This window comes from Schistocerca nitens, chromosome 6 (assembly GCF_023898315.1).
Source record: "Schistocerca nitens isolate TAMUIC-IGC-003100 chromosome 6, iqSchNite1.1, whole genome shotgun sequence".
NCBI lineage: Eukaryota > Metazoa > Arthropoda > Insecta > Orthoptera > Acrididae > Schistocerca > Schistocerca nitens.
Genome location: NC_064619.1, coordinates 10,712,550 through 10,738,950, shown reverse-complemented (window position 1 = coordinate 10,738,950; position 26,401 = coordinate 10,712,550). Strand labels below are relative to the sequence as shown.

The 26,401-nt window shown below is 44.1% G+C and overlaps 1 protein-coding gene across 1 annotated transcript in view; it reads right to left on the bottom strand.

The window, feature by feature from the left end:
* Nucleotides 1-25,989, bottom strand: part of LOC126262595 (SH3 and cysteine-rich domain-containing protein 2-like) — a 562,394-nt gene extending 536,405 nt beyond the window's left edge. Inside the window, exon 1 of the mRNA XM_049959336.1 lies at nt 25,783-25,989. Within this exon, the coding sequence (XP_049815293.1) occupies nt 25,783-25,860 (78 nt within the window). The 5' untranslated portion in view covers nt 25,861-25,989. The remainder of the gene's footprint in view (nt 1-25,782) is intronic.
* Nucleotides 25,990-26,401: the final 412 nt, after the last annotated feature.

Here is a 26,401-nt window from a genome sequence, read left to right as displayed (position 1 = left end):
CGGCAAAGGAATGGTAATTCGTCAGCTCCATCTACTGTGACAACCATGCATTTCCGTACACATGCTCATATGCTCTTTCTTCCTCCATTTCCAGTGATGAATCAGTGCTTGCAGATTTTTGCCTTTATTAATGTCCATCCTGTACAGAAAACAAGAGCCACCTTAATGACTGTATAATGCCTTTCCATTTCGCTAATGGAATTTACTTGTTTACTGCATTGCTACTGGAGTTTTCTTCATTGAAGGGCAATTAATTCGACGTACTGCACCAGATATGCCCTCCAGATGATATCTATGAGGTAATCATAATAATGCGACTCGATAATTACACTACTGGCCATTAAAATTGCTACACCAAAAAGAAATGCGTATGAAAAACGGGTATTCATTGGACCAGTATATTATACTAGAACTGACATGTGATTACATTTTCACGCAATTTGTGTGCATAGATACTGAAAAATCAGTACCGAGAACAACCACCTCTGGTCGCAATAACGGCCTTGATACGCCTGGTCATTGAATCAAACAGACCTTGGATGGTAGCTTCAACACAATACCACAGTTCATCAAGAGCAGTGACTGGCGTATTGTGACGAGCCAGTTGCTCGGCCACCATTGACCAGACGTTTTCAATTGGTAAGAGATCTGGAGAATGTGCTGGCCAGGGCAGCAGTCGAACATTTTCTGTATCCAGAAATGCCCGTACAGGACCTGCAACATGCGGTCGCGCATTATCCTGCTGAAATGAAGGGTTTCGCAGGGATCGAATGAAGGGTAGAGCCACGTGTCGTAACACATCTGAAATGTAACGTCCGCTGTGCAAAGTGGCGTCAATGCGAACAAGAGGTGACCGAGACGTGTAACCAATGGCACCCCATGCCATCACGCCGGGTGATACGCCAGTATGGTGATGACGAATACACGCTTCCAATGTGCGTTCACCGCGATGTCGCCAAACACGGATGCGACCATCATTACGCTGTAAACAGAACCTGGATTCATCCGAAAAAATGACGTTTTGCCATTCGTGCACGCAGGTTCGTCGTCGAGTACACCATCGCAGGCGTTCCTGTCTGTGATGCAGCGCCAAGGTTAGCCGCAGCCATGGTCTCCGAGCTCATAGTCCATGCTGCTGCAAACGTCGTCGAACTGTTCGTGCAGATGGTTGTTGTCTTGCAAACGTCCCCATCTGTTGACTCATGGATCGAGACGTGGCTGCACGATCTGTTACAGCCATGCGGATAAGACGCCTGTCATCTCGACTGCTAGTGATACGAGGCCGTTGGGATCCAGCACGGCGTTCCGTATTACCCTCCTGAACCCACCGATTCCCTGTTCTGCTAACAGTCATTGGATCTCGACCAAAGCGAGCAGCTATGTCGCGATACGATAAACCGCAATCGCGATAGGCTACAATCCGACCTTTATCAAAGTCGGAAACCTGATGGGATGCATTTCTCCTCCTTACACGAGGCACCACAACAACGTTATACCAGGCAACGCCGGTCAACTGCTGTTTGTTTGTGAGAAATCGGTTGGAAACTTTCGTTATGTCAGCACGTTGTAGGTGTCGCCACCGTCGCCAACCTTTTGTGAGTGCTCTGAAAAGCTAATCATTTGCATATCACAGCATCTTCTTCCTGCCGGTTAAATTTGGCGTCTGTAGTACGTCATCTTCGTGATGTAGCAATTTTAATGGCCAGTAGTGTAATGCGAGTTGAAAGTTATTTATTTGACACTCATTTTGATTTTTATGTATTATCATAGCAGACGCACAATCGGTTACCGCTCGAGGGACTGCAGAAGCAGATAAGCGGGAACACTCCTCTTTGTACGGAATCGCTTTGGTTACGCCGAGCTCGGGGAACAAAGCGCGGAGGAGACAAAACAAGGAGACGGAACAAAAACCTATCGCCGTGGGACAGATAAACCAGCGCCGCCAGAGGTCGCAGCGGCAGCGCAACGTAAACACGTGGACGGCTGTCTCGCGTGTGTCTCCCGGCGAGCGATGAACCCGCGACGGCGCGACCCACACGGCACACAAACCGCCTGACTGGTCCCAACCGCCCACGCAGGAAAAACCAGCGGAAACTGTCAGGCAGGGCTGCGCGTAGAGGAGAGGAGAGGAGAGGAGAGGAGAGGAGAGGAGAGGTGAGGCGGAGCGCGCGGATCAGACCTGGCGCGCTAATGAGACCGCTTGTCCCGGTCCACCCACGCGGGCACCCTGCACTTGGCCGGCAGGCTGTGCCTGAGCTGTCCGGAGTGGGCAGTGAGGTGGCTACAAGGTCGGCCGGTATGTCTGTCTAGCCGCAGCCAGTGCGAATCGCTCCTTTCGTCCGTTTTCAGAGTTTCCGTGTAGCTGCAGTTGTGCACCTGGTTTGAGGATTGCCTGTCCGTAAGGTCACTGCTTGAGGTAACTGACGGGAAACCACACACTGAAACCGAAATGATATCTGGGGTTCCCCGAGGAAAAGTGTTACAAGCCCTGTGCTGCTCCTACTCCCTATCGACAACAATAGATTGATTCATACCGCATAAGTTAATAACAGACGGTACTGATCCACCATGGTACACAAAACACGTCAGAACACTCTCCTGCATATACATCTACATCCATACTCCGCATGCCACCTGACGGTGTGTGGCGGAGGGTACCTTGAGTGCCTCTATCGGTTCTCCCTTCTATTCCAGTCTCGTATTGTTCGTGGAAAGAAGGATTGACGGTATGCCTCTGTGTGGGCTCTAATCTCTCTGATTTTATCCTCACGGTCTCTTCGCGAGATATACCTAGGAGGGAGCAATATACTGCTTGACTCTTCGGTCAAGGTATGTTCTCGAAACTTTAACAAAAGCCCGTACCGAGCTACTGAGCGTCTCTCCTGCAGAGTCTTCCACTGGAGTTTATCTACCATCTCCGTAACGCTTTCGCGACTACTGAATGATCCTGTAACGAAGCGCGCTGCTGTCCGTTGGATCTTTTCTATCTCTTCTATCAACCCTATCTGGTACGGATCCCACAATGGTGAGCAATATTCAAACAGTAGGCGAGCAATTGTATTGTAACCTACTTCCTTTGTTTTCGGATTGCATTTCCTTAGGATTCTTCCAATGAATCTCAGTGTGGCATCCGCTTTAGCGACGATTAAATTTATATGGTCATTCCATTTGAAATCACTCCTAACGCCTACTCCCAGATAATTTATGGAATTAACTGCTTCCATTTGTTGACTTGCTATATTGTAGGTAAATGATAAGGGATCTTTCTTTCTATGTATTCGCAGCACATTACACTTGTCTACATTGAGATTCTACTGCCATTCCCTGCACCATGCGTCAATTCGCTGCAGATCCTCCTGCATTTCAGTACAATTTTCCATTGTTACAACCTCTCGATATACCACAGCATCATCTGCAAAAGGCTCAGTGAACTTCCGATGTCATCCACAAGGTCATTTATGTATACTGTGAATAGCAACGGTCCTATGACACTACCCTGCGGCACACCTAAAATCACTCTTACTTCGGAAGCCTTCTCTCCATTGACAATGACATGCTGCATTCTGTTATCTAGGAACTCTTCAATCCAATCACACAATTGGTCTGATAGTCCATATGCTCTTACTTCATTCATTAAACGACTGTGGGGAACTGTATCGAACGCCTTGCGGAAGTCAAGAAACACGGCATCTATCTGGGAACCCGTGTCTATAGACCTCGGAGTCTCGTGGAGGAATAGCGAAAGCTGGGTTTCACACGATCGTCTTTTCAGAAACCCATGCTGATTCCTGCAGAGTAGATTTTTAATCTCCAGAAAAGTCATTACACTCGAACATAATAGGTGTTCCAAAATTCTACAACTGATCGACGTTAGAGATATAGGTCTATAGTTCTGCACATCTGTTCGACGCCCTTTCTCGAAAACGGGGATGACCTGTGCCCTTTTCCAATCCTTTGGAACGCTACGCTCTTCTAGAGACCTACGGTACACCGCTGCAAGAAGGGGGGGCAAGTTCCTTCGCGTACTCTGTGTAAAATCGAACTGGTATCCCATCAGGTCCAGCGGCCTTTCCTCTTTTGAGCGATTTTGTTTCTCTATCCCTCTGTCGTCTATTTCGATACCTACCATTTTGTCATCTGTGCGACAATCTAGAGAAGGAACTACAATGCAGTCTTCCTCTGTGAAACAGCTTAGGAAAAAGACATTTGCAGAAGCAACGAAAAAAGCATGCCAAATTCAAAAGAGCGCAAAATCCCCAAGACTGGCTAAGTTTCACGGAAGCTCGAAATTTAGTGCGGACGTCAATGCGAGATGCTTTTAATGGTTTCCACAATGAAGCATTGTCTCAAAATATGGTAGAAAACACAAAGAGATTCTGGTCGTATGTAAAGTACAACAGTGGGAAAAAAAAACAGTCAATATCGTCGCTGCGCAATAGCGATGCAAATGTTAGCGATAATGGTGCCACTAAAGCTTGTAACAACAACGACACTGTACTATTGTACATATAAGTAATTCTTTTCATCTGATTTTGCGATAAACTTGTGTAATTGATTTTCTGATTTCATTTCTTTTTGTTTCATGCCATTATGTTAAGAAAATTGTAAATAAGTTTCAATGTGAATATTAATGTTTATGTCGAATGTCAAGTGATATTGTAACAGAATTGAAATGTAACAAATGTTGAAACTGTTGTAAGATGTCTAAAATTGTAACTGTGCGTCTGGTCCATACGTAGGCAATGTGTTAGGATATGTAGAATACAAAACCTCGGGTGAATACCCTGTCTGTAAGGGAGAGGTAAAGGTGGATGGCAGGCGAGCGCGGGAAAATGCGCACGGGCACTGCACGGCACAACGGACTCAGTAGTAGTTGGAGTTTGGCACTGGTCTGAGCAACACCTTCTGGAGCGAGGAGGCTCTCCTGGAAGACATAGCTTCACTGAGCCTCGCGTACGCCGTTCCAACGCCCACACAGCATGGCAAAATTCCATGGGCACTAAATGGAAAAGTTTTGCGACGCTAAGAAGAATTAAAGGCCGATACATCAAGAGCCATAGCTGTGGTTGTATGCGTGTTCTGTGCCTCGCTGTCTTGCTGCCCGCCAAATGCCGCATCGATAGTATCAGGTTGAAACTTTTAGTACTGTATTCGTATGGATCAGAGAGTGAACTGTGTTTGTTTGGTGCAATAATAAGATAAATTTTACCAGAACTTTTCCATCATTCAATTATCCTCACAACTAACCTAGACTGGGTCCTTTCCAAACGTTATGCAATCCGAGTGTCCCGAAATGAAAATTAAAAATTGTGTTAATAAGTATTCTTTGCAGAACTAGCTATATTAGAACGGTGTTTAAAGAAATGTTTTGTTAATGAACCAGTAAATTAATAGCGAAGGTCTAACGAAGTCGAAAGATAACTTTAGTATTGATATAGTAATGAAGTTTATTATTTCGAGACAGATTTAAATGCATTTAAATGAGCAGTAAATAAGATAAAAAGAGTAGTAATTTATATATTGGTAATCTTGAATGAATAATAAATTCAGTAATCATTTTTTTAAATACAGCGATCGAAACAGTTTCAGGGTCCTCCCTTCATTCATTTGAATTCTGAAGTGTGCTAAATTAGTTTGACCAGTAAAAGTTAAAGTTAATATAAAAGTCAAAATTTATCAGTGTTTTATCATTATCAAAATTGACATTTTGTGTGTGGCATGAAAGTACAATTTCTAGGGTAACCTATGCCCGATTTTAATCAGACTAATAGACACTATAAAGTTTTGTAGTAAACATTATAGTGTAGTGTTATGTATTCATGATTTTCCATATCAGTACAGAACGTGAAACTATCAGTCCAATACATTTTCTGGTTCTAAAATTCTACTATATTATGCAGTGTTACAACTTTTTGTTTTGCATGAATATATACCAACTTGTACAGGGAAGAAGCTTAGTTAATGGCTAATTAGGCTGGCAACCGTATTATTGTCACATTGGTAGCATCTTCTGGTTTGATTTTGATCCATCCTGACGTGTGATTGCATTTCGAACTTACTTGGCGTATCATTGTTATTACAGAGTGGATGTAAGTCTGATTTGCCACCATTATATGCGAAAATCCTTTCTCACAAGATGAATCCCGCTCACTTAGCATAGCACAGGCTTTAGCGAGTACTGTGTCAGGGATTACAAGCTGAGTTAGTAAATATACTTTTCCGTTATTCCTTCACGAATGAAGGCGAAGTAAATATTCCAGAATTCGAAACCAGAACAGCATGAATGACATAAAAGTAGATATCTTAGGTGTTGCGAAACAACTCAAATCACTTATGAAAGGCAAGTCTTCCTTCCCAGATGGTATACCAATCAGGTTCCTTTCAGAGTATGCAGACACAATAGCGCCTTTCTTAGCAATCATATACAACCGCTCACTTGACGAAAGGTCTGTTCCTAAAGACTGGAAAGTGGCACAGGTCAAACCAATATTCAAGAAAGGAAATAGCTGTAACCCATTGAATTACAGACCCGTATCACTGACCTCAATTTGCAGTAGGATTTTTGAGCATATACTGTATTCGAACATTATGAATCACCTTGAAGAAAATGACTTATTGATACATAACCAACACGGATTCAGAAAACATCGTTCTTGTGCAACACAGCTAGCTCTTTATTCCCATGAAGTAATGAATGCTGTCGACAAGGGATCTCAGATCGATTCCATATTCCTAGATTTCCAGAACGCTTTTGATACCGTTCCTCACAAGCGACTACAAATCAAACTGCGTGCATGTGGAGTATCGTCTGAGTTGTGTGACTGGATTCGTGATTTACTCTCTGAGAGGTCACAGTTCGTAGTGGTAGACAGTAAATCGTCGAGTAGAGCGGAAGTGATATCTGGCGTTCCGAAAAGTAGTGTCATTGGCCCTCTGGTGTTCCTGCTTTATATAAACGATCTAGGTGATAACCTGAGCAGCCCCCTTACATTGTTTGCAGATGACGCTGTAATCTACCGTCTAGTAAAATCGTCAACGATCAGTTCCAATTACAAAATGATCTAGACAGAATTTCTGTATGGTGCGAAAAGTGGCAATTAGCACTAAACAAAGGAAAGTGCGAGGTCATCCACATGGGTACTAAAAGAAATCCGATAAATTGTGGTTATACGATAAATCGCACAAATCTAAGGGCTTTCAATTCGACTAAATACCTAGGAATTACAATTACGAGCAACTTAAATTGGAAAGACCACATAGATATTGTTGTGGGGAAGGTGAATAAACAAAGACTGCGCTTTTTGGCAGAGCACTTACAAGGGAACCTCCCCATCGCACCCCCCTCAGATTTAGTTATAAGTTGGCACAGTGGATAGGCCTTGATAAACTGAACACAGATCAATTGAGAAAACAGGAAGAAGTGGCGTGGAACTGTGAAAAAATAAGCAAAATATACAAACTGAGTAGTCCATGGGCCACATAGGCAACATCATGGACAATGTGAGCTCAGGAGCGCCGTGGTCTCGTTGTAGCGTGAGCAGCTGCAGAACGAAAGGTCCTTGGTTCAAGTCTTCCCTCCAGTGAGAATTTTACTTTCTTTATTTTTACATCGTTATTATCTGTCCGTTCGTTCATTGACGTCTCTGTTCACTGTAATAAGTTTAGTGTCTGTGTCTCGCGACCGCATCGCAAAACCGTGCGATTAGTAGACGAAAGGACGTGCCTCTCCAATGGGAACCGAAAACATTTGATCGCAAGGTCATAGGTCAACCGATTCCTCCACAGGAAAACACATCTGATATATTCTATACGACACTGGTAACGGCATGTGCGTCACATGAGAGGAATATGTTGTCGACCCACCTAACTTGTACACTTGGTGAATGGGTAAAAAGATTCTTCTACCTTGCCCGATTTAGGTTTTCTTGTGGATGTGATAATCACTCCCAAAAAAGTGATGAAAACACAATAGTTTGTCACATAAACTGAATATGAAAAAATTAAACTTTTCACTCGATGGAGGATTTGAACCAAGGACCTCTCGTTCCGCAGCTGCTCACGTTACCACGAGACCACGGCGCTCCTGTGTTCTTAGAGTCCTTGATGTCGCCTATCTTCCCATGAACTACTCAGTTTGTATATTTTGCTTATTTTTTCATGGTTCCACACAACTTCTTCCTGTTTTCTCAATTGATCTGTGTTCAGTTTTTCAAGGCCTATCCACGTTGCCAACTTATAACTAAATCTGAGGGGGGTGCGATGGGGAGGTTCCCTTGTTAGAAGATGCGACAAACCCACTAAAGAGACAGCCTAAATTACACTTGTCCGTCCTCTGCTGGAATATTGCTGCGCGGTGTGGGATCCTTACCAGGTAGGATTGACGGAGGACATCGAGAAAGTGCAAAGAAGGGCAGCTCGTTTCGTGTTACCGCGCAGTAGGGATGAGAGTGTCACTGATATGATACGCGAGTTGGGGTGGCAGTCACTGAAACAAAGGCGGTTTTCTTTGCAGCGAAATCTATTTACGAAATTTCAATCACCAACTTTCTCTTCCGAATGCGAAAATATTTTGTTGACACCTACCTACGTAGGGAGAAATTATCATCATAATAAAAGAAGAGAAATCAGAGCTCGAAAGGAAAGATTTAGGTGTTCCTTTTTCCCACGCGCCATTCGAGAGTGGAATGGTAGAGAAGTAGTATGAAAATGGTTCGATGAACCCTCTGAAAGGCACTTAAGTGTGCACAGTAGCCATGTAGATGTAGATGTACTCAAAATAATTAGGGAAACATGATTTTGAGCGTTTTCCTTACTTCATTGAGCAGTAACTGAGGAGTAGGTATGTTACCAGTTTATTCCTTTATGTTTCACAATTTAAGTACCTAACAAAACATTATTACATCCTCTACCTTTACATAAAAGAAACCGAAATGTCAAACTGCTGTCGAAAACAAGGTGAAAAAAATCGTTCAACTCGTCATCCTGGTTGTTTTGTATTGCCCTTTGAGAGCTACAGTAACTTTTATGGTTCAAATGGCTCTGAGCACTATGCGACTTAACTTCTGAGGTCATCAGTCGCCTAGAACTTAGAACTAATTAAACCTAACTAACCTAAGGACATCACACACATCCATGCCCGAAGCAGGATTCGAACCTGCGGCCGTAGCGGTCGCTCGGTTCCAGACTGTAGCGCCTAGAACCGCACGGCCACTCCGGCCGGCAGTAACTTTTATGCTCTGCGTGGGTGTTTATTAGTGCGTGACACCTACGTGGCATGCTCTGTACAAGTCTACAGAGCCCATGAAAGTTCTTGGAGAGAGTGTGTTGGAACAGGACGACCATGAACTTGCATGACCCACATATGCACGATAGTGCTTGGATTGGGACTCACCGTCGGCCATTCCATTACTCCACTGTCTAGGTTTCACAACACATCCCTGCTGACGTCCGCCACAAGGGCCCTGGCGGAGGGAATACAGGGCCACCGCTGTACGCAGCAGAGACCACATGGTCCAACAGAATCTGTTCGATGTACTGCCTGGCGGTAAGGCGACCGTGGACAACAAGATTCCTTGTGGTTGTCAACACTGGTGCCTTCCCACATCGCAGAACCTTGGAAAATGTCGATTTCCTGAACAATATTTGGCAAGCACCGATCACCATAGGTGTCTACACACGACCACTACCATCACCATGCTTCAGAGGACATCTGCACTCGTCTGTGAATTACACGTTTCGCCAGTGGCAAAGTTACCCATTAATATGGGAGGACTGAAGACGAGCTGCAAGTTGTCATTTCAAGACAAGACGTGTGGGTCGTAAGAACCTTTTCATAACCTGTTATTACAGTGCGATCGAACACATCGGCTTTAGAGGTCCTTCTGAGATCGTCTTCCAGAGCTCTCGTGGTATCCATACGACTCTGCAAGGCAGAGATGGCTAGATATCGGTTTTAACGTGTGGCTGTATTTCGTCGGCGATCTCATCCAACTCGCCTTGTGTACTGACTTGTCTCCCTGTAACATGTCCACCCTGTCGATGACACACAAAGAGACTTTGCAATATGCAGAAACGCAACTAAAAGTCTATGCTTTTTAGGTTAAACAGACCATCCATACAACTTATACTGCATTATATGTCGCATTGCATTTGCTTGGTTGAACACAACGTCTACAAATGACAACCGCCACCTGCGTTCCTAACAGAAAACACTGGGGCAATGGTATTCACTTCCTTCTGAGGGGTCCCCTGACGCTGTAATCCATGGAATGATTTTAATTGTTGCTGTATTGAAAACGAAGATCTTAAGCCACTCAATAAGACAACATTTACCGCCTGTATGAAAATAGATTTAATCTAGCGGACGATGATAGGCATGTTCCCCTAATTCTTTTGAACAGAACATATGAAACATTTAGGACACCATCTCAGCAGCCCTCTTAAATTGTTTGCAGATGATGCTATCGTTTACTGTCTAGAAATGTCATCAGAAAATCAAAACGCATTGTAAAATGATTTAGACAAGATAAGTGGCAACTTAATGAAAACAAAACTGTGAGGTATCCCATATGACAGCTGCAAAAATTCGTTATGTTTCAGTTACACAATAATTCACATAAATCTTAAGGTTGTTAATTTGATTGAACTAAATAGCTAAATTGGAACCATCACATAGACATTGTTGCGAGTAAGGCGAAGCTATTAGTGAAACACTCAGTAGCTGGAACAATGGTACAAAAGAGACCACCCACACTACGCTTGACCGTCCTCTTCTTGAGCATTGTTACGCGGTGTGGGATTCTTACCAAATAGAATTGACAGTCGACATCGAAGACTATAAAAAAAGGCAGCTGGTTTAGTATTATCGCGAAATAGGGAACAGAGTGTCAGAGATACGATACACGAGTTGGAGTGGCAATGTTTAAAAAAAATGGTTGAAATGGCTCTGAGCACTATGGTCTATGGGACTTAACACCTGAGGTCATCAGTCACCTAGAACTTAGAACTACTTGAAACTAACTAACCTAAGGACATCACACACATCCATGCCCTAGGCAGGATTCGAACCTGCGATCGTAGAGGTAGCGCGGTTCCAGACTGAAGCGCCTAGAACCGCTCGGCCACAGCGGCCGGCTGGCAATGATTAAAACAAAGGCATCTCTCATTGGGGCGAAATCTTCCCACGAGATTTCGGTCACTAACTTTTTTCCGAATGCCAAAATACTTCGTTGACCACACGATACACAGGGAGAAATGATCACTGTGATAAGACAAATCACAGCTCAAACGAAAAGATTTAGCTGTTTATTTTTGCCATATGCTATTAGAGAGTGGAACAGTTCTGAAATAGTCTGAAAGTCGTTCAGTGAGTCCTCTTTCAAGCACTTACGTGTGAACTGTGAAGTAGTCATGTAGATGTAGATGTGATGTGAATGTAGATGTCACGTTAACTCTCTCTCAACGTTATGGTCCGATTTCATGTACTCTAGAACTGAACAGCGCGCCAGTCAAATTACACGATCGACATCTCCACAGATTTACTTGTAAAACTAGTTTCAGAAAGATTAAGAGATCCGTACAGCAGACTGCAAACCTTACACTGCCAAAATTTCATACACAGCTTCCCCCTGGCTCCCACGTAAGCTGTGCCGTTTTCTCTTCATAGACCAAACGGGTCAATAGTTACAAGTGATTAGGTGAAGGCACACACAAAAACACTGCACTTCAAGTTCCCACTACGAAATCTGTCACTTTTATGCACCAGCACCTTTTACGTAACGAGCACATACAAAGTCAATTTCTCGCCTAGCTAACTGGAAAAGTTTAAACAGAATTCTGCACTCACGGATGGGAAACACACGAACTCTTTTAAGCTTCCTATATTAAAAAAAGGAGTCTGGTTAGTTGCTAAGGCTCACTGACTAGACTGTATAGATACAAATTACAACACCACCTTCGGCCAGGAGGCCAGAAGATTCCCACTGTATACCGCACGAGAGCTACTGGCTTGATATTCAATTTTTTGGACTCAAACTGCTGTGCGAAACTGTGATAATACACTGGCATTTCTTCGAGACTGCATCAGGAGCCGAGTTTAGATATTTCAATTATTTATTTCCTTCTCTCACTAACAGCACTAGTCTGTAAAGTTCGACTTCGTGCCAGGACTCTCCGCAGTTTTTTTCCAATTATTGCTGGAAAACAGTTGCTGTCATGGGACTACCATAAGCCTCAAGACAGCCTAGAAGTCGTCTGCAGCTCGTGGTCGTTCCACATCATTACGAAATATCGTATTCATGATCCATGGAACTAGTATTAATCTAATCTAATCTAATCCAATCTAATCTAATCTGGCCGCGTTCCCGCTTCCCGCGCCCGGGGTCGATTCCCCGCGGGGTCAGGGATTTTCTCTGCCTCGTGATGACTGGGTGTTGTGTGCTGTCCTTAGGTTAGTTAGGTTTAAGTAGTTATAAGTTCTAGGGGACTGATGACCATAGATGTTAAGTCCCATACTGCTCAGAGCCATTTGACCAGCCTAGTAGGCCTTGACTACGACTCATTCGCAATTAGAATGATCACAGAAAAATCAGACTATCTTTTGTATGCTAAACAAAAGCCTCGTTACCCCGTAAAATAGCTCTAGAGCACACAATACTAAACAGGACGAGTACACAGGCGCGGACATAAACTTTTATAAAAGATAATTAATTGAAACCCTCAGCTGCCGACAGGTGGTGTTATATACCTCGATGAGGACAGCTGAAAATGTGTGCCAGGACCGGGACTCGAACCCAGGATGTCCTGCGTACATGGCAGACCCTCTATCCATCTGAGCCACCGAGTAGGGAATGTGGGTCTCACGGGAAGTGTACAAGGACAAGTCCCTGCAGTCGCGCTATTCATCTTTGTGTCCTCGGTGGCTCAGATGGACACAGCGTCTGCCATGTAAGCAGGACATCCCGGGTTCGAGTCGCCGTCGGGGCACACATTCTCAGCTGTCCCCATCAAGGTATATCAACAACACCTGTCGGCAGCTGAGGGTTTCAGTTAATTATCATTTATTCTAGAGAAGCTTCACTGTCATAAATGGTATCTGTTCTTTCGAGAACAGGTAATATCTTCATATACATAAAATTTTATGTTACAAGTGAAAGCCAAAGAGCTGCGAGCTCGAAAGAAGACGAGTTTAAAACAGGATTGGAAGCTTGTCGCCACTGCTATTTGACTTGTATGCGGACGAATCGACGAATGAAAGTGAGAAAGTTTGGAAAGAGGACTAGAGAAGTTAAGGGAAGAGTCTAAAGTAAATAAGACTAAAGGGAGCTCTTTAACGTAGTGAACTGTTCGAGGAAAGGAGCCAGTCAAACAGGGTTTTACCACGCCATCGCCGACCAGAGATTATTAGAGACGGAGTGCAAGCTCGGAATGCAAGCTCGGAGGGCGGAGGGATAAGGAAGGAAATCGGTCGTTACCTATTCTAGCGAGCCTTCCAGACAATTGCCTCACGGAATACATAAATCTGTATAACCATTCGGGGATGTGAGCTGTGTCCTTCTGAATATCTAGCTGAGACAATTCTTTACGTATTCCAGAAGATATCAAGCGTTGCATTACAACATCGCAGCTGTCATAGAGAATATAGGGAATGTATTGAGTTCGTGTACACGTGTGTTACAGTTCTTTGGAGGACACTCGCTACCCACATCGAAAGAGAAACGGACGGAATATGTAGTACCATCTTCGTCGACCTTCTTGTCATCACAATCGTTACAACCGCCGTCCACGACCATTAAAGGTCATGCAGTGACGTGACAAAAGCCATGGGATGGCGACAAGCACATATACAGAGGGCGGTGGCATCCTGTACTGAAAGTACAAAAGGGCAGCGCATCGACGGAGCTGTCATTTCCACTCCGGTTTCCGACGTGATTATGGCCGCGTGACCGGGATTAACAGACTTTGATCGCAGATTGGTAGTAGGAGTTGGACGAAGGAGACATTCCATTTGGGAAATCGTTAGGGACTTCAGATTCCGAGATCTACAGTGTCAAGAGGGTGCCGAGAATACTACATTTCAGCCGTTACCTCTCACCACAGTTAACGCAAAGGCGCACAGCTTTCACTGCACTACCAACAGCAGCTGCATTTGAGTAGAATTGTCAATGCCAACAGACACGTAACACTGCGCGAAATAATCGCATAAATCAATGTGGGACGTATGACGAATGCATCCGTTAGGATAGTCTGCCGAAATGTGCCGTCAATGGCTCTGGCAGTAGACAATCGACGGGAGTGCCTTTGCTAACAGCACACTATCGCCTGCAGTGCCTCTCATGGGCTCGTGACCGTATCGATTGGATCCTGCACGACTGGAAAACCGTGGCGTAGTCAGATGCATCCAGACTTCAGTTGGTAAGAGCTGATGGTAATGCTTGAGTGTGGCGCAGATGCACGAAGCCATGGAGTCAGGTTGTCAACAAGACGCTGTGCAAGCTGGTGGTGGCTCCACAATCGTGTAGACTATGATTCCATGGAATGGACAGGGGCCCATGATCCAACTGACTTGGAGAAAATTTGCAGCTATTCATGGGCTCCATGTTCCCAAACAACGATGTCATGTCAGTGGGCCACAGTTCTTCGCGACTGGTTTGAAGAACATTCTGGATGATTCGAGCAAATGACTTGGTTACCCAGATCGCCCGCCCCGCCACGGATCCTATCAAATATCTATAGGGCATAATCGAGAAGTAAGTTCGTGCACAAAATCCTGCACCGTTTACACATTCGTATTTGTTGACGGCCGAGCGGTTCTAGGCGCTTCAGTCTGGAACCGCGCGACCGCTACGGTCGCAGGTTCGAATCCTGTATTGGGCATGGATGCGTGTGATGTCCTTAGGTTAGTTAGGCTTAAGCAGTTCTAAGTTGTAGGGGACTGATGACCTCAGAAGTTAAGTCCCATATTGCTCAGATTCATCTGAACCTTTCTTTTTTCATTTTTGTTATCGGCTGTAGAGACAGGGGAAAAAGAATTACTGGATTTGGTGGACACCATAGCAACTAACGGAAAAAAATATGGAATGAAAATCAACACAAATAAAACAAAAGTATTGGCACTAGGAGGAAATAAGGAAATAAAAATTATGCTGAATAGAGAAATACTAGAACAGGTGCAAAATTTTAAGTATCTTGGAAGCAGGATAGACACCGACTGGAAGAGCACCACAAGAAATTAAAACAAGGATAGCAATGGAAAAAGAGGCGTTTTATAAGAAAAGGAGAATTTTCTGCAGCGGTCTGGACAGAGAACTCAGGAATAGACTTATAAAATGTCTTGCATGGAGTGTTCTTCTATATGGCGCTGAAACATGGACTATGAGAAAAAAGACAGAGAAAGGCTGGAGGCTTTTGAGATCTGGCCATGGCGGAGGATGGAAAGATTAAGTTGGATGGACAGACTAAACAATGAAGAGGTACTGAGGAGAGTGGGAGAAAAAAGACAGTTACTAGATGTAATAAACAGAAGAAAAACAAATTGGATTGGGCATATATTAAGAAAGAATGACGGACTGATATAAACAGTTTTAGAAGGTTATGTAGAAGGGAAAAGGAAGCGAGGAAGGAAGAGGTTCCAGATACTGGATGACATGATGGGACGGTACAACATACAGCAGCCTTAAGAAAGAAGCAATGGATCGCTGAAAATGGAGAGGCAAAGGACCTGCTAATATAACAGATAACTGATGATGATGATGATGATGATGATGATAGAGACAGCACGGCTCATTATTTCTGTAGCGCACTTCCAACGACTCGCTGAGTCCTTGCCACGTCGAACTGCAGCACTATGGCGGGCAGTAGGAGGCCCGACACTATTTTATTACGTTTACCATGATTTTTGTCACCTCAGTCTACTTTTCTGTAGAAACCACAACCTTCTCTACCTATGTTGAGGTTATCGTTTGTCAGGAATCTCTTAATGTTCATTTACGACGTTGTCGCATCTGTTAAACCTCCTAAGGGACAATTACGTCAGAGAAAGTGGCACAAACATTTAGTTTCCCTTTTGCTTAAGTAGTGCTAATCATCATTGAATTTTTCGAACATTATCTTCAGGAACGACGATAAATAGTTTGGACAAGAAGAGAATAGAAGCTTTCGAAGTGTGGTGATACAGAAGAATGATGAAGGTTAGATGGGTAAAATCACATAACTAATGAGGAGGTAATGAATATAATTGGGGAGAAGAGGAGTTTGTGGCACAACTTGACTAGAAGAAGGGATCGGTTGGTAGGAAATGTTCTGAGGCATCAAGGGATGACCAATTTAGTATTGGAGGGCACCGTGGAGGGTAAAAATCGTAGAGGGAGACCAAGAGATGAATACACTAAGCAGATTCACAAGGATGTGGGTTGCAGTAGGTACTGGGAGATGAAGAAGCTTGCACAGGATAGAGTAGCAACTGCATCAAACCAGTCTCAGGACTGAAGACCACAACAACAACATCTTCAGGAACACAGCTGTTTGCTCGTTAAACAATTAAGTCACACAATGCTGTACTTATCTGTATCGATTTTTGGTTTTGAGAGTGTCATACATTTAATCTTCTTTGTGTCAATTCTTAAGGTTTGGTTCTTTCGACTATGAGGATCTATCAAACTGCCAAACTGTTGAATCTTCTTGCAATTTACTTTGTCGTCTATTTCATCTTCAATAGATCCTCGTGAAAAAAATTGTTCGACAAATAAAATTACTACGATAGCTATGCCAAAAACCGTTCCTTGTGGCAGTAAATTATAATTCATTGTTCGTCTGCAATGTTATAATAGCCACACTTGCTGTATGGACATTCTACTAACGGAATGATCATCTTCTACGTTTTATATTTTCTGTTGTAAAGGGAGGCCAGAAAGACTTGGAAAATTTTGTAAAGGTATTGCAGGGTAGGTCGTGATGGTGAATAACTGTTAAGGAAAAATATTCGATACGTATCGCCGCTTCCGAGGTAATTAGCAATGAAGCTAGCCAGTCAGGGAATCGCACGTACAGATTCAAGCGGCTCGCCAGAGGAGGTGTCACCAAACATGTTCTTCGCTTGGTTTCCTAAAACTGGACAAAAAAGCGATACAAAAACAGACCATGGCGCAGCGGTAAGCAGCGAACCTGAGCCGAAGACTGAAGTCTCGTGCTCTGTCATCTACAGAATGAGAGTAAGTGACACTAATTGTATCTGGCGAACGACTTGAATTTGCGTATGCAACAGTCTGATTGGCTAACTTTGACGTTAATTAACTCGGAAATTTCGTAACGTGTCGAATTTTTTTTTTCTTAACAATTATTTCTCAGCACAACCTACCCTGCAACACCCTCACAACCTTTTCAGAATGTTTCTGACCACCCTGTATTTCAATCTGTTTTTTTTTTTTTTTTAAGCCATCAGACCTCTAATTAGTTTGATGCGACTCGCTATTTTCTACCCTGCTCCATTCTGTTCATTTTGGAGCAGAACAGAAATCCAAAGTCCTCAATTATTTATTATATCTATTCCAGGCTCTGCCTTCCCTTACAATTTTTGCCCTTTACGGCCTTCTCTTGTAAAATGAAAACTATTTTCTGACGTCTAAACGAGTTTAATGTCACTTTATTCCTTTTTCTGGTTAGTGTAGTCCGCAGGTCCCTTTCCTATCCGATTCTGCACAGAACCTCTTCGTTTCCAATCTTAACGGTCCACGTTTCGTAGTTCTCCTGTAATACCACGTCTCAAACGACTGGATTCTCTTATTTTTCGATTTTTATTGAAGGAAAAGAGACTGCAGTGGCCGCAGTCGGCAGTCGCTCGGTCTGAGGCGCCTTGGACCGGTTCTCGGGGCTCCCCTCATCGGAGGTTCGAGTCCTTCCTCGGGCATGGGTCTGTGTGTGTGTTGTCCTTAGCGTAAGTTAGTTTAAGTTAGATAAAGTAGTGTGTAAGCCTAGTGACCGATGACCTCAGCAGTTTGGTCCCATAGGAACTTAACACAAATTAACAAAAAAACTGCAGTGCCTGTAAATAACATAGAGGCACAATTCAGTACTATGGAAAGCCCCTAATTGAGAGTCAGCAGCTGGTCGTTGTGGCCGAGCGGTTCTAGGCGCTTCAGTCTGGACCGTGCCTCGGGCATGGATGTGTGTGACGACCTTAGGTTAGTTAGGTTTAAGTAGTTCTAAGTTCTGGGGGACTGATGACCTCAGATGCTAAGTTCCATAATGCTCAGAGCCATTTGAACCATTTGATAGTAGCAGTACCAACATCATGACAAATGTGCTGAAAAGTACAGTCAAGTAAAAATTGTCACCAAAAACAAAATATCACTTCAAAATTTGTATTAGCATGTACGTATAACAAGGGCTGTACTAATATCTACCCAAATCCGAAATAACTCGGAACAGGAGGAGGGAACAAATTGGTTAATTGATAGAAAGATTAAGACACTGTAAATATGTGCATACAAACAAAATATCCACTCTCGGTTCTGTTGTGTTCTACTACCCGGTTAACTGTCAGACGATGAAGAGAGCCCTCTTTACCTATGTTCATTTCTAAATTATTGACACATGTTAGGATGTAATTGTCTAATTCTATAAAAATTACTTTCATTACAGTGGTAGTGGTAGCTTAAAAGACTATGTCGTTTATCTGTCCTGTAGATGCAGAAAGAGATACACGTAACACAGAGAAAAATATATCAAACAAAAAGAAGGCTTATGGAAGAAAAGTCGCATTACCGCACATTTATTATTTAATTTAACCAAGAGGAGTACCAATGTGCACGTTCTACCACGTTAACGGGCGAATTTAATTAACAGTCGCATATTTAGCCAGAAACTATAGTTTGAACTTCACTGTAGTTATTGCGTGGATGGCACGAAGCTAATTAAAATTTTTTTTCGAATCGTAATTTGGAACTGGTGCTTTGCTGCTGTCACATCTGAACAGACTCGTATCTCTATCCTATTAACCGCAACTGCTGCCGCTAGGTAGAGACACCCAAAAGGAAATTACATACGGGTGATAGACATTTCCCACATGACAAAGAGGCTAACATGCATGTAGAAAATTATCGTATATTCTAACGCTCAGTTAAACATTGCAACTGAAATGTCTGCAGATTCTAAATGGGACATACCAGACAGAATCGAACGGTCTGACATATGTCGGCGATTTATTTCTACATCCTTCTCAATAGTCGGCAAATCTGTTCTGTTTTCGTCTCACAAGCGAACCGCACAAAAATTTTAACGCCTATCACTTCATCATCGTAATACACGTTTAAGTAACAGAGACAACACAGTCTTTGTTTTATGAAAAAAGGATAGAAGGGTTTAACGTCCCGTCGATGTCGAGGTCATTAGAGACGGAGCACCTGATCCGAATGATTCAAGGATGGGGAATGAAATCGACCGTGCCCTCTCAAAAGGAACCATCCCAGCATTTGCCTGGAGCGATTTTGGGAAACCACGGAAAACTAAATCAGGATGCCCGGACGCGGATTTGAACCGTCGTCATCCCGAATGCGAGTCCAGCATGCTAACCACTGCACCACCTCGCTTCGTTTCTTTATTATAGTTGCATCAGAGTAATTTCGATCGTAGAAAAGTAACGGAGAAGCATTTGGGACAGCACCGCCCCAGAGACAGCAGTGCTGTATTCACAGCCGCAATGCTGAAAAAAGTCCGACATAAGTTTTGACGGAAAACAGAATGACAAGATACTCAGCACATGCGAGGGGAATCATACTGTCAACGGAATAACACTTGTTACAATTAACGGAAGAAAACTGAGTTCAAAATACCAGTCTTTGTTGGCTCATTGAAGGAACAGATAGCTAAACTGTTCACACAGATGTGGTATTTATCTTCATGAGTTTCGTGAGCAAAACGTAACAGCTGTGTCCGCTTACTTTCTCTTATTACTGGATCTTGCAACAAAAACCTGAGGGTGACTATTGCCATTCCAGAAATAGGCGAACCATACTATAATTAATAATTTATCTCTTCAGTTCATCTGTCTTGTTATAGGTGATTTAGTAAAACTAGCTAATTTAACATCTGAAGATTTCAGCTTCTGTCATTGGTTAGAATGTTACACTGTCCGTATTACTTCAAAGCATCATCACTAAGTGCTGCACACAAAAACTCTCAGACAACGTAAGCAGACAACATTAGAACCAGTTATTTTCCAAAATACGCTTTTCCGCTGGTAGAGACGATTTTATATTCCTAATCTCATTCTCAGCACATACATGCTGAAAAGCCGGCCTCTGTGACCAAGCGGCTCTAGGCGCTACGGTCGTAGGTTCGAATTCTGCCTTGGGCATGGATGTGTGTGATGTCCTTAGGTTACTTAGGTTTAAGTAGTTCTAAGTCTAGGGGACTGATGAACTCAGATGTTAAGTCCCATAGTGCTTAGAACCATTTGAACATACTCAAAAATAAATACAACTTGTAACAAATACTGTGCATACACTAGAAAACAGAGGAGTTGAGAGTTATAGTGACAGTTTGAAGGGGAAAAGTGGGAAGGGTATTTTCACATCAAAATGACACACACACACACACACACACACACACACACACACACACAGATGGAGAGGGAGAGAGGGGAGAGGGGGGAGAGGGGGGAGGGGAGAGAGGTGGAGAGAGGGGGAGAGAGGTGGAGAGAGGGGGAGAGAGGTGGAGAGAGGGGGAGAGAGGTGGAGAGAGGGGGAGAGAGGTGGAGAGAGGGGGAGAGAGGTGGAGAGAGGGGGAGAGAGGGGGAGAGAGGGGGAGAGAGGGGGTGAGGGGGGGTGAGGGGGGAGAGAGGGGGGAGAGAGAGGGGGGAGTGAGAGGGGGGAGAGAGAGGGAGGAGAGAGAGGGGGAAGAGAGAGAGGGGAGAGAGAGAGAGGGGGAGAGAGAGGGGGAGAGAGAGGGGGAGAGAGAGGGGGAGAGAGAGGGAGAGAGAGGGGGAGAGAGAGGGAGAGAGAGGGAGGGAGAGAGGGAGGGAGAGTGAGGAGAGGGGGCGATGGAGGGAGAGGGGGAGAGGGAGCGAGAGGGGGTAGAGGGGGAGAGGGAGGGAGAGGGGGGAGAGGGGGGAGAGGGGGAGAGGGAGGGAGAGGGGGGAGAGGGAGGGAGAGGGAGGGAGAGGGAGGGAGAGGGGGGAGAGGGGGGAGAGGGAGGGAGGGAGAGGGGGGAGAGGGAGGGAGAGGGGGAGAGGGAGGGAGAGGGAGGGAGGGAGAGGGGATAGAGGGGGAGAGGGGAGAGAGAGAGAGAGCAGGAAAGACAATGAAGGAGAGGTTGAGAGAGAAAAGGTGGGCTGTTGAGGAAGGGTGGGACATAAAAAAAATTCAAAGGGAAGTAAGGAGGCGTGTGAGAGAAATACGAATATTGTGCTAGTTCAGAGCGTGTGTCATTTCAGTGTGGTGCTTACATATTTAATCTGATTATGCTACAGTTACAGTGAAAGCTTCAGGACACGCTGTCAACTGCTTGTCTTCTTGCAACTAAAATTCATCGAAAATTACGAAGGGTTACACCTTAGCTGGACACCTCCCGTATGTTTTCACATTGGTTGTCATTGTCGTTTTGCTGTGATGTGATTAGTGTTTGAGACCCATAAACGGCGAGGTCGTCAACAGCCATGAATAAAATAAACAGAGATGAGGTAGATGCCAATCTATTAGGAGGGGGGGGGGGGGGTAGGACGTCAAACGGGCCGACTTGGAGCAGGAGAGGCACCACAGGACATTTTAATTTCCACTGTCAATACTTTTACAAATAAATTCATAAAACTTTGTCAGTATGAGCAGGAAGGATTCAGAATTCACACTGATAGCAGTGGAAGTTAGTTCGAAAACATAACGATGTAATTTTTTTACATGTGAAATTTCATCATTTTTTTCGCTTACTAATGGCAGTATTTGTTGCTATAGGTACACTTTTCTTCATAAGTAAGAGAGATGGTTCGATGAATTTTGCACAGCATACAAACAATTTTGCACAGAGCACAATTTCATCATAGCTAACACTTGGTTTAAGAATCATGATAGAAGGTTGTATACATGGAAGAACCCTGGAGATACTAAAAGGTATCAGATAGATTATATAATGGTAAGACAGAGATTTAGGAACCAGGTTTTAAATTGTAAGACATTTCCAGGGGCAGATGTGGACTCTGACCACAATCTATTGGTTATGACCTGTAGATTAAAACTGAAGAAACTGCAAAAAGGTGGGAATTTAAGGAGATGGGACCTGGATAAACTGAAAGAACCAGAGGTTGTACAGAGTTTCAGGGAGAGCATAAGGGAACAATTGACAGGAATGGGGGAAAGAAATACAGTAGAAGAAGAATGGGTAGCTTTGAGGGATGAAGTAGTGAAGGCAGCAGAGGATCAAGTAGGTAAAAAGACGAGGGCTAATAGAAATCCTTGGGTAACAGAAGAAATATTGAATTTAATTGATGAAAGGAGAAAATATAAAAATGCAGTAAATGAAGCAGGCAAAAAGGAATACAAACGCCTCAAAAATGAGATCGACAGGAAGTGCAAAATGGCTAAGCAGAGATGGCTGGAGGACAAATGTAAGGATGTAGAGGCTTATCTCACTAGGGGTAAGATAGATACTGCCTACAGGAAAATTAAAGAGACCTTTGGAGATAAGAGAACCACTTGTATGAACATCAAGAGCTCAGATGGAAACCCAGTTCTAAGCAAAGAAGGGAAAGCAGAAAGGTGGAAGGAGTATATAGAGGGTCTATACAAGGGCGATGTACTTGAGGACAATATTATGGAAATGGAAGAGGATGTAGATGAAGATGAAATGGGAGATACGATACTGCGTGAAGAGTTTGACAGAGCACTGAAAGACCTGAGTCGAAACAAGGCCCCCGGAGTAGACAACATTCCATTGGAACTACTGATGGCCTTGGGAGAGCCAGTCATGACAAAACTCTACCATCTGGTGAGCAAGATGCATGAAACAGGCGAAATACCCTCAGACTTCAAGAAGAATATAATAATTCCAATCCCAAAGAAAGCAGGTGTTGACAGATGTGAAAATTACCGAACTATCAGTTTAATAAGTCACAGCTGCAAAATACTAACACGAATTTTTTACAGACGAATGGAAAAACTAGTAGAAGCCGACCTCGGGGAAGATCAGTTTGGATTCCGTAGAAATACTGGAACACGTGAGGCAATACTGACCTTACGACTTATCTTAGAAGAAAGATTAAGGAAAGGCAAACCTACGTTTCTAGCATTTGTAGACTTAGAGAAAGCTTTTGACAATGTTGACTGGAATACTCTCTTTCAAATTCTAAAGGTGGCAGGGGTAAAATACAGGGAGCGAAAGGCTATTTACAATTTGTACAGAAACCAGATGGCAGTTATAAGAGTCGAGGGATATGGAAGGGAAGCAGTGGTTGGGAAGGGAGTAAGACAGGGTTGTAGCCTCTCCCCGATGTTATTCAATCTGTATATTGAGCAAGCAGTAAAGGAAACAAAAGAAAAATTCGGAGTAGGTATTAAAATCCATGGAGAAGAAGTAAAAACTTTGAGGTTCGCCGATGACATTGTAATTCTGTCAGAGACAGCAAAGGACTTGGAAGAGCAGTTGAATGGAATGGATGGTGACTTGAAGGGAGGATGTAAGATGAACATCAACAAAAGCAAAACAAGGATAATGGAATGTAGTCGAATTAAGTCGGGTGATGTTGAGGGTATTAGATTAGGAAATGAGACACTTAAAGTAGTAAAGGAGTTTTGCTATTTGGGGAGCAAAATAACTGATGATGGTCGAAGTAGAGAGGATATAAAATGTAGACTGGCAATGGCAAGGAAAGCGTTTCTGAAGAAGAGAAATTTGTTAACATCGAGTATAGATTTAAGTGCCAGGAAGTCGTTTCTGAAAGTATTTGTATGGAGTGTAGCCATGTATGGAAGTGAAACATGGACGATAACTAGTTTGGACAAGAAGAGAATAGAAGCTTTCGAAATGTGGTGCTACAGAAGGATGCTGAAGATTAGATGGGTAGATCACATAACTAATGAGGAGGTACTGAACAGGATTGGGGAGAGGAGGAGTTTGTGGCACAACTTGACCAGAAGAAGGGATCGGTTGGTAGGACATGTTCTGAGGCATCAAGGGATCACCAATTTAGTATTGGAGGGCAGCGTGGAGGGTAAAAATCGTAGGGGGAGACCAAGAGATGCATACACTAAGCAGATTCAGAAGGATGTAGGTTGCAGTAGGTACTGGGAGATGAAGAAGCTTGCACAGGATAGAGTAGCATGGAGAGCTGCATCAAACCAGTCTCAGGACTGAAGACCACAACAACAACACAAACCATACTTAAAGGTGTACGAAACTCTTGAATTTTCCAAATCTATTAAAAACTGTGGTAATAAATGAGATAATTCTCTATAAAGTTTGAGTTTTTTCTAAACATGAAATTTAAAATGTAACAGCACATTCTTTTTTTTCATAAATTAAATAATTTCTAGAGTTTCATACACCTGTAAGTATGGTATGTATGCTGTGCAAAATTCATCGAAGAATCTCTCTACCTTGTGAAGAAAAGTGTACCTATAGCAACAAATGCAGCCATTAGTAACTGAAAAAATGATGAAACTTCGGACTTAAAAAAAAAGTTATTTTGTTATGTTTTCGAACTCCCACTGCAATGAGCGTGAATCCCGAATCTTTCCTGGTGATGCTGACAAAGTTTTATGAATTTATTTCAAAAAGTATAGACACTTGAAATTAAAATGTACTGTGATGCCTCTCCTGCTTCACGTCGGCCCGTTTGACGTCCTACCCCCTTAAAAAAGAAACAACAATAAATTTTAAAAGCAACCATTATCGACAAATGAGAATTTAAAATTCGACACTGGGAGATGCACGAAAGAACATCCATAAAATGCAGATAAAACGAGTATAAAATGCTAGCACAAATACATTTAAAAAGTGACCAGATTTCTGTGGCTGGTAGACTACTCAGAAATAAGTGTGACCAAGTCTCTCTGACAGACACTAAAATCGCATACCGATTGTTTTTTTTTTGGGGGGGGGAGGGGGGTTGCTGACAGCACACGAAACCTTAAAACAAGAACCACAGTCATATCACTGTCATTTAAAATAGAGTGCAGGTCTTCAAATCGACAGTTAACATACAACGTACCGACACCCGCGTTCCAAATCTTGGGCACGCCAGTGGCTCCTCGCAACGTAAGAGAAAACGTCTGTCAGTGGACGAGATCCCATTTTGAATCCGGTACGTGCTACTGCCTCAGACTGCGGTAGTGGGAAGGAGGTAAGCCAGGATCGCACAGAAGGTTTCCCTGACCGCAGCTTATCGCTCTGCACTCCCAGCCACTGACCCTTCCACCAACACACGCTCTTCCGGCTGCGTACGTAGTGTCTGTCCACAGGAGGCTGTAAGTCTCCTTGACAGTCACATCAGCAAGTTCATTTCCTCGGATCACTATATCCCCTGGCACTCGATAGAAAATCATTTTACCTTCGCAGGAGGAAGAGAGCGTCTTGGACACCTTACACCATCCTACTCGCTGAGGACATCTGACAAGTAGCGAGAAGGGCACTTAGGAAATCGGAGCAGATGAGGAATTCCCTATCGTCGTGGTCTCGGCGATATTTCACGTAGGATGCTTCTTAATAGACTGTGTAGCACAAGTGACGCCACTGCAAGGATCAGTCACACACACTTTAGTGGCGCCCGAGCTGTAGACAGCGCCTCGGGGCAGGGCTTACCGCGTCGCTCTCCTTGCAGGAACTGGCGAGGCTGTCGCAGGACCTGGCGCCGACGAGTCCTTCGGCGTGTCGCGGCATGGCTGGCTGCTGTCTGCGGCGTGCCGTGCTCCTGCTGCTGCTGCTGCTGCTGGGTCCACACACAGCACAGCACAGCACAGCACAGCGCGGCACAGCGGGGCACGCGGCCGGGCCCCCACTGGCGTGCGTGGGACGCCGCCGCAAGGCCGACTGCGGCGCGGCGCGGCGCACGCACGCACGCCTGCCAACCGCCGGCCGCTCGCCGCCTTTTTTGCTTCGCCCGTCGTCGTCACGCCGCCGTCATCCTCCTCACACTTAAAGGGCTGCCGGGCCCACACGTCTCGGGGCTGATCCACCAGTTTGCCGTGCGCCTTACCGCGCCGCACCGCGCCTTAATCCCTTCGGTTTTTGCCCAGTACGCCGTTCCACAATCCCTGCTTCCCTTCCATAAATTATTCCGTCAGAGATGAGCGTTGCACTTTTTATGGAGCGTGTCCCTCCACACGGGCTTTCAGTTACTGTGTTTCGTCTACAGTCGTTTGTACTTAGGTTACTGGCCATTCAGACGGCAACACCGGGAACGATAACACATAACAAAATT